This window comes from Carassius auratus, chromosome 4 (assembly GCF_003368295.1).
Source record: "Carassius auratus strain Wakin chromosome 4, ASM336829v1, whole genome shotgun sequence".
Taxonomy (NCBI): Eukaryota; Metazoa; Chordata; class Actinopteri; order Cypriniformes; family Cyprinidae; genus Carassius; species Carassius auratus.
This window is the reverse complement of record NC_039246.1, coordinates 13,352,491-13,361,761: the sequence shown is the minus strand read 5'-3', so window position 1 is coordinate 13,361,761 and position 9,271 is coordinate 13,352,491. Positions and strand designations below refer to the sequence as shown.

General features: G+C 34.0%; 1 protein-coding gene across 1 annotated transcript; it reads left to right on the top strand.

The window, feature by feature from the left end:
• Positions 1-3,779: 3,779 nt before the first annotated feature.
• svopl (SVOP-like) lies at positions 3,780-8,737 on the top strand. The gene is made up of 15 exons (XM_026222873.1): positions 3,780-3,946; positions 4,066-4,166; positions 4,256-4,354; positions 4,665-4,736; positions 4,822-4,946; positions 5,321-5,384; positions 5,465-5,590; positions 5,685-5,813; positions 6,536-6,609; positions 6,729-6,925; positions 7,018-7,129; positions 8,093-8,174; positions 8,251-8,340; positions 8,459-8,572; positions 8,677-8,737. Exons 1-15 carry the CDS (start codon positions 3,814-3,816, stop codon positions 8,686-8,688), a joined length of 1,530 nt encoding a protein of 509 aa, XP_026078658.1. The 5' UTR covers positions 3,780-3,813; the 3' UTR covers positions 8,689-8,737.
• Positions 8,738-9,271: the final 534 nt, after the last annotated feature.

The window sequence follows — 9,271 nt, the reverse complement described above, 5'->3', positions numbered from 1 at the left end:
CATTGAGCACAATCTGATTATATGTTAGAATATATGTTAAGCATATTAGATTGTATTTATTTTATATTGTTATGAAAGTGTAATGTTTTAAAGGTGTGGGAAAAGTGTTGCTATGGGACTAAAAAAACAAAAGACCAAATCACTGTTGAGGCATATAGTTCATTTAGCTTCGTAATTCAGTAGACATTTTCAATGTATTTTCATGTATTTGGTCATGTGGATTTGCACAGAGGTATTGTAACGATTCCTATAAGGAAATGTGTTGAGGTTAAAGGCCTTGATCAGTATTCTGTTTTAAATATTTATCCTATTTTTATTAATCTCTTTATTTTTTTAGTTTAGCTTTTTTTCTAATTATTATTGATTTATTTTTTTTGTACTGGGTTTCCACAACTGGAAATATCATTGAAAAATTGTGTTTGAAAATTGTTAATTAAAAGATCAAATCTGATGTAATTAATATAATATTTTCTAGAGTCCTACAAGTTATTTCATTAACTTAAAAAAGTTTTTTTGCGAGTGCAATAAAATGTTTTTAAAAATCCATATCCATTATTCACAAATTACTTCAAAGTTTATGGAACAACGAGTTGTGGAAACCCATTTCTTTCTTCTTTTTTATTTCTTTCTCTCCTTTTTTATTTCTCTTTTCTTGCTTCTATCATTTTCCTTCCTTCGTTCTTTCTGTTTTTCTATCAATCATGACTCCTGGAAAGGCCTTAAATCGGGATGCATGTGAAGTAATGGATTACGCTTTATTTCTTCCTTGTTTATTTTGTGTGCTAATGTCTAGATGGGCATGCTAATAATCTAAAAATATTGAAAAATACAAACAAACTTGATAGAATTTAGCCTACATTGAAAGACTACTATGTAATGGTTTATGAGACTAAAAACCAGTGGTCAAAGCACAGAGAAACCACCCTGATCATCATCAAAAGAAAAAAAAAGTATTTTGTCATTTATAAACCTGAATAATATTTTTGAAAGTATTTAAAAAATCAATATTTACGACTAAAATATATCATATAAAAAGTGTATTAATATGTAAATGGACATTTCTCCATATTTAAATATTCAGTATAGTCTATAGTTGACCAGTAAGAGGCAAACATCATTGGTAGACTCTCTTTCCCACTGCAAAGACCAACTGGGATATATATATATATATTTTTTTTTTTTGCTTATTTCTTGAACTGTATGCATTAATAAACGACTAGGTTGAGAATAAGTGTCATATTTACAGTCATTTGATTAACATGGTGCTACTCAACGTGTGTGTGTGTGTGTGTGTGTGTGTGTGTGTGTGTGTGTGTGTGTGTTTGTGTGTGACTCTCTGAAACCATCAAAACCTTACAGCACTGAACTAACCTTAATCACATTTATAGCAATTTCAATGTACAAATTCTGAGATTAACTGAATGCAATGTGCGTGTGTGTGTGTGTGTGTGTGTGTGTGGGCAATAGTATACCTCCCCTTGTCCCTATGTCGGTGCCATAGAGGATGTAATAGGAATGTAAACGAAGTCTTACAGAAAGTAAATTTTTCATTTCATGTAAACTACCTGAAATCTAACAATATTCTCATCTTTTTGTTGAAGATGCTTACACCGTCTTTGTGATCCTATCGGGATATGTACTATATTCCTCTCATTCTGTCTTATTTCTTTCTCTCTTGGTCTCTGCCAACTGCATCCAAGTATTTGATGTTTAATGTCTCTATATTGTTGTGTAAATTAATTAATAAACAATGTGCCGTCAATTATGTCTCTTTGTGTCAGTGCTGGGTAAACGGTCAATTGTTTTGTATTCTGCAACGCAGAATACATCTACAAAGAAGAGATTAATACTACAAATGTATTTGAAGCTATTGGTTTTATCTGTCTATGTTTTACGCAATAGATCAATATTCAGATATGGTTGATAATAAGGCTTCAATAAAAATAAAATCGTATAAAATACAATGGGCCAATTTATAACAAGTAAACAAAACATAGCAGTGATTTATTTACTTTTCTTGTAGTCAAATAGGTTAATGTTTTACCTAGGCGATTCATTAAGTATGCTCCACATGTGCATATATAAACAATATACAATGCTTCTTTCTAAACTTTCAAGACTAAATTTAGTACTTAAAGTTTGGGCTATTTTACGTAGTGATTTTCTGACTCGTAAACAATTGTTCGGACTGGTCTGTAAACACGTTGAACGTAAATTAAAAAGATTCGACTCAGAAGAAAGATTCATTCACGAATCGGACATCGCTACTTTGCGAATGAATTGAATGTTGCCAATCGGGATAGTTTCACCGCTCCCTGTTCCCTAAAAAAACCTGTAACATTACTCATGTCACCTGCCTAACAGGTCCGATGAATTACATTGTTTTCTTTTACGTGAATTCATATGTAGCCTACATTATAAACAGTGTCCACAGCACTGTTTACAAGCTATAGGTCAGTAGAGGAAGGAGAAAAGCAAAACTGGCCTAAAACCTGTTTGTCCACTTTTACTAAATAGCCCTCAGTTCCTTTAAATACAGCAAAGAAACCCGATCTCCTCAGAAAAAAAAAGACATGGCCCTTTAAATGCTAAGCCGAGCCCCTTCTATAGAGAAGTGTGTGACGTTGTTTTACCTGTCTGCAGGTGTATTCGGGTGTTACTGCGGGAGAGGCTGGTGATGCATCTTTTCTAAGGGAGTTTTAACATTCTTACAGAGACAGACGTTGGATTATAGTACATTCGTAATAGATACATATTGGATTTATAGTTTTGAAATCTGCTGGACCTATTTTATCAGCGCTTCGTGAGATTGATTTGCATAAATCGCTGAAAGGTTTTGACACAACATACGGGAATTCTCGAACAGGTGACTGTAGGGGAAGTACAGTAACTAAAAGTGTCCATCTGGATGAGATGTGATGGGAAAAGCGTCGACATGACAGAAAATCGTGTTTGATGACCTCAATTCATCATCCGATGTTATAGTAAGCATTTATTTTATTATTCTCACACTCAGACATTTCTAAAATAAATGTATTAAATGTTTTTTGATGTACCTTTATCCCTCAAAAATATGATTGTGACATAATACAGGACTTAAAAAATACAGTCAGTAAAGGTATTAAGAAGTCATGAAATGCAACTGAATGATTATCTTATCCATATACCATGGTACCATTGCTCAGTAATGTTATCAAATAATATAATGATATTACCAAGGTATTTGTCCAAGAAATTAAGGTGTAACCATTGTTCTTGTCCAAACATTGTATTGTCATGGTATGTGTGCAATATAACCTTGATGTATGTCCAAAAAAATAGACCAGTGACATGTTCAAAAACATGGTTTAACAATGTTTAAGACAAAAAAAAACATATTACCTTGGTACTACCTTGGTACTACCTTGTTAAAACCATAATTTATTTGATTTGATTTTATAATCACAAGAAAATATGGTGTAACCATTGTTCATGTACAAAAACAGTATTACCTGTCCAGAAACATGTTGTAACCATGGTGTATGTCCAAAAATAGGCGAATACCATGGTACTGGTAAAAAATGGTATAACCGTTTTAAATGTCCAAAACATAGTATTATTTTTAATGGTGTCCAGAAATATGGTGGTATGTCCAAAAATAACCAGAAAAACGCGTGGTATTTTCTTGACACCATGTCCAACACATACATTATAACCATCATACTTTCATGTAAATATTGATTTATTTATTTTAGGTCTACCTTTTTGTTAACATAAAAGTTTTACCCTTTTCAGTGCCTACTATTCAGGAAATAAGTAGACTTTTCAAACAGGATGGCATTAAAGCGTTCGTCTTCCATGAAGACGCAGCTGGTCGATGCCATCCAGCTTCAGGAAGTGGAGCTGGAGGAGGAGATCAACACCAATAGCTGTAATAACTCTCCTGCTGAAGCTGCGGAGGCCAAAGGTGAAGAACAAACCAACAATACATCTAAAACAAAGCACTTGTGTTTATACTACTCTGCTTGTGAGCAACCAAGTAAAATTCATAACTTAGTCATCTCAATTGATTTTTGACTTCTATAGCCCAGGCAGAACCAAAATGCTACACCGTGGAGGATGCTGTGGAGAGCATCGGCTTCGGACGCTTCCATATATTGCTTTTTGTCATCATGGGCAGTGCCAATGTAAGAAAACTGCAACTTTGTAATTCATTAACCAGCATACTGTGTTTTTACTGTTTACACATTTCATTGCTGATGTGCTGTGTGTGTAGATAGTGGAGGCGATGGAGATCATGTTGTTGGCTGTGGTTTCTCCTGAGATCCGATGCGAATGGCGTCTAGAGGATTGGCAGGTGGCCCTCGTCTCCACGGTGAGGGGCTCGTCCAATCAGATCCCTTTATTTTGTTTTCGCTCTAAAGTTTGAAAGGAATGGAATGTTGTAGTGCAAGATACGCACATGTGACCGTCTGACTAGTTTGGTATCTTTTTGAAGGGGAATTTCATGTTAAAAACTAATTTCTGTCCCAGATTTATATGCAAACTGAGAGAAATTGTTGTGTAAAATACTTGCACACCTTTTTCTCATACACTTTTTTTTCTATAAGATGTGGAAATAATCATTATGATTATATATAATCGTTATATATACTTATTTTGTTTGTGTATGTGTATGGTTTTAGATGGTGTTCCTCGGTTTCATGGTCTTTGGGGTCCTCTGTGGCTATGTTGCTGACAAATATGGACGTTGGAAGGTCGGGCGATGTTTTTCTTTTGACACATAAGTGCTAGAGTGTGGATTTTGGGTAAATTGTAGAAAATATTTGTTTTTGTGCACAGGTGGTGTTTGGAGGCTTTATATGGGCAGCATATTTTTCTCTGCTCACTTCATTCTCTCCATCGTATGGCTGGTTCATCTTCCTACGCTGTATGGTGGGCTGCGGCGTCGCGGCTACATCTCAGGGGTGAGATTGTGCAGATATCTCCTCATCATTTCCATATGTACAGAACTGAATATCTTTTTACATTTTCAGGCCTGGACAGTTATGGAAACTAATGAAATCTTTGAAGTCATATACATTTATACATGTATATACAGACTTAGAAATGTTGATGTGTGAGCGAATTGTCCTTTTATTTTAAATTAACTGGTTCACAAACTGTTTCACAAATAGATTTGAATGATTCATTAATGATATTTTTTCAATCTTGAGCCAGTAATAACTGGGAATTTCACTGATCACAAACTGTGGCGGCCTTGATTTTCTAGTATGCATAATAACAGTGATTCAGATGCATTGAACTATTCTTCAAATTATTTGATATTTTCTTTCTAAAGGTTTGTCTTGAAGACTGAATTCATCCCGGCCAAATACAGAGCGTATCTGCTGCCTCTTGCCTCAGTGAGTGCAAAATGTAAAGTTATGTTTGACCTTCAACTGGGAAACCTTCAATACTGACCTTACCTGTGATTGGTTGACAGATCTTCTGGATGCTGGGATCTATGCTTATTATTATTCTCGGCATGACAGTGGTGCCCACAATGGGTTGGCGCTGGATGATCCGTTTTTCTATCATCCCCAGCATCATTCTCATTGGACTCTTCATGGTGAGTTTTGTTTAAATGGTGCTGAAACATGCTGGGGAAAATGGAAGTAGATGTTTGTCTTTGACTCACTTGCGCACTCTTTTCCTTTTTTTAGTTTATTCCTGAGTCTGCACGGTTCCAGGTTTCAGCAGGGAACATAAAAGGAGCTATGTCTACACTTACCTGGATCGCAAAGATGAATGGCGCCACCTTACCTGAAGGAGAACTACGGGAACCTGAAGTGGTGAGTATGAGAAGTTCCTTTTTCTTTATCTGTGCCTTTTATGACTCTAACAGTATCAGTTAACCAATAAGCAAAAGTAAATAAAATATAAATCATTTTATATAGCTTAATATCATTTTCAGCAATATATACATTATATTATAAGGATGCCCTGATAGTAAAAATGTAGGACAAAAACTATGAACCAATAGTTAATTGTTTTCAAATTATGATAGCAACTTGTAAATGACCAATATAAAAATTTATAATTTTAATTTAGGCATCACAGCATAGCAAAGTGTAGTATGGAAATTTTGCTCGAGATCACATTATAACATTTAACGATCAAATTTTCAAGATGAGAAACGTCATTAGGACATTTAAATTAAAAAAAATAAAAAAATAGTGAAAATGACCATGCAAAATTAAATATACAATATTTACGGATAAATAAAAAATATCTGCCAATAACCAATATGGTGCAGATATACTGTACATTATTTAAAAAATATAGACAGACTCATATCCTACACACACGGATGTACTTCTTTATGTAATGTGTAATAATGAAGCCAGATTTCAAAATATATAAATAGTTTGAGACAGTAGGTTTGTTTTTATTCAATGGTTATGAAGTGAAGTGAAAAAAGGCACTCATCTCTCTCATCTAATTATCATCATTGCATTTATATGAGTGAGTGTAAACGCACTTGAGTGCAACTAACAGGACTGTTTGTATTCAGACAGAAAGAGGAAATGCTGTCACTCTGATCAGCCCTGCTTTTAGAAGAACATCACTTTTGCTGTGGTACTCATGGTAATGTCTGACACACTTCCCTTTGGTTTGTTTCTTTTGTGTTGTGTGTGTGAAATCAGCAAATACACTTGCTTGGTTACTTTGCTAGATGTTTGACACATTGCATTGCTCTTCCACAGGTTTGTGGCCTCCTTCTCCTATTATGGCTCGGTTCTGAGCAGTTCTGAGTTATTGGAGAAGAATCTTCTGTGCATGACGGACGCTGATCCAGAGCACCAGATCAAACACAACCAGGAGGAGGCGCTGTGTTACTGCATCCCATTCAACATGGCTGATTACCAGACTCTCCTCATCAGCTGTCTAGGCGAGGTGGCACGTGAGTGACCTTTGACCTTTCACTCAATCTGGTTTCACACACTCAGCTTAGTCGAATGTTAATGTATGTTTTTCCATGTGTTTCCGCTGCAGTCATACCCCTCAATATTTTCTTGTTAAATATATTTGGGCGGAAGCCCAGTATGGCCATACTTCAGGTGATGTCGGCCGTTTTCTTCATGCTTGTTAATATTTGCACAACAAGGTCAGTATATTTTTTATTTGTTCTGTAAAATGATTTCAAATGCTTTTCATCAGGGTTATTATTGTTTACCAAAACTAGAAGTATAAAAAGCATTTTTGTTATTTAATTTATTTACATATACTATATATATATATATATATATATATATATATATATATATATATATATATACACATACATACATACATACATACATACATACACACACACACACTCAAACATACACAGACATTATTTATTTAATAATATTTAATATTTAGACTTTTTTTCCCAATGAGTTGCCAAGGCATAATTTTTTTTCCTAAAATAACCAAAACTGAAATAAATTTAATAAAAGCTTTAAAGATTTATAAAGAACGAAAAATAATAAAAATTTAACAAAAACACAACAAAATTACTAAAATGTCAAATAAAATGAAAACAGAAAAGATAAATATACAATATATAAATATTTAAAATAAATACTAGTTCGGAATATTTAAAATATATATAAAATGTAATATATTAACGATATTAAAAGGACATTGCGATTCACTAGTCCCACTTTACATCACAGTATTTATTTTATTGCTTTTTTTTTTTATTCTGTGTGCACCTAATGTTGAAATATATTTTGTACCTGCTTGCAATAACATACTGCTTTTATTATTGCAGTAGTTATTAATTATAGTGCCATATGTGTTTAGATACTATTAGTGTTCATTGTGTTCAATACAAAAAGTGAGTTGTGTATGTCTAGATTGTCTTTAAAAAATAAAATCGCTTTACATATGGTATATATACTATAAACAGTGTACATAAACTATACTGAAGATTTAATAAAAGTAGTATGGTAGTATGCTTGTATGCACATAGTCAGTTACTCACAATAACGGTGTTCAAACATGTAGTTGCCCTCCTGTGACCACATGTTAGAAGTGCAGCTAAAGTAGAAAACTGAAAAATGTTTCTCTCCCTCTGCAGGCTTGGTTTCACTGTACTGCTCTTCCTTCTCCGCTCTGTGGTTTCCATGAATTTTAATGTGGTCTACATTTACACAGCAGAGGTGAGACCCGACATACAGTATGAACACTCCACTTACTCTTGAAGAGTTCACCACAAAATTTGGTGTTTATGTACAGGTTTATCCCACGGCTGTGCGCTCAATTGGAATGGGCTTTTGCACATCCTTCAGTCGAGTTGGAGGAATGATCGCACCTTTTATTGCACAGGTGCTCTATGTGTTTTACTTTGCATATGTGTGTGTGTGTGTACATAAAGATTTGTTCAAATGTGTGCTCAACACATTTGATTTACCCAAAGATAACACTGTGTTTGCGTGTGTCAAAGGTGTTAATGTCTAGGTCTGTAATTCTGGCCCTGTCACCGTTTGCCACAGCGTGTGTGATTTGTGCGTTAGGAGTGGCATTTTTGCCCATTGAGACCAGAGGACGTGCATTACTGGTAAGAATCATCATGTTTTCTCCAACCTTTCTCAAAACAGATTTTAAATTAGGTCAAACTGAGAGTTTAGCATCTTGACATTTTGCTTTGTTCCTCTATTTCAGCAAGATGCCTGAAATACACCTGATGGAAATGAAGGACAATTGCACTTTTGTAACATAACATAATCACATATTAAAGCTGGGACAATTTTCTATGAATTTTAATATTGTCTGTGTTGTGTTTTTCATGAATAATTTAGCAAAATCTGTTAAAACACTTTTCTGTGTTGACATATTTTAACAGGAAGTTGGAATGGGATTGGGATCCATCAAAACCACAATTTACTACTAGAAAGTTTGTGTCAGGTAGAATTAAGAAGAGAGGGAATCCTGTTACTGAACATTTTATTGGATAAAATTCTATATGCTCTTATGAACAAGATTAGTCATTAATATTTTAAGTCCATTTTTCCATAAGCATGCATCTGCTTAGTTTTGTTATTATTTTGGAGTACACTATAGCAGAGAGTGGACATAAGTTGTCATGTCAAAAATATCATTAACATTTAGTAAATATAAAAAGTAAAGTAATAATTTTTTATAATTTTTAGATTAAACCAAAAATGTATAAATTTGATATACTAATAGAAGCATATCAGCATAACAAAACCTAAACTGTCCATGTAAAAACCTAAACTCCTGCAATAATTAAGCCACT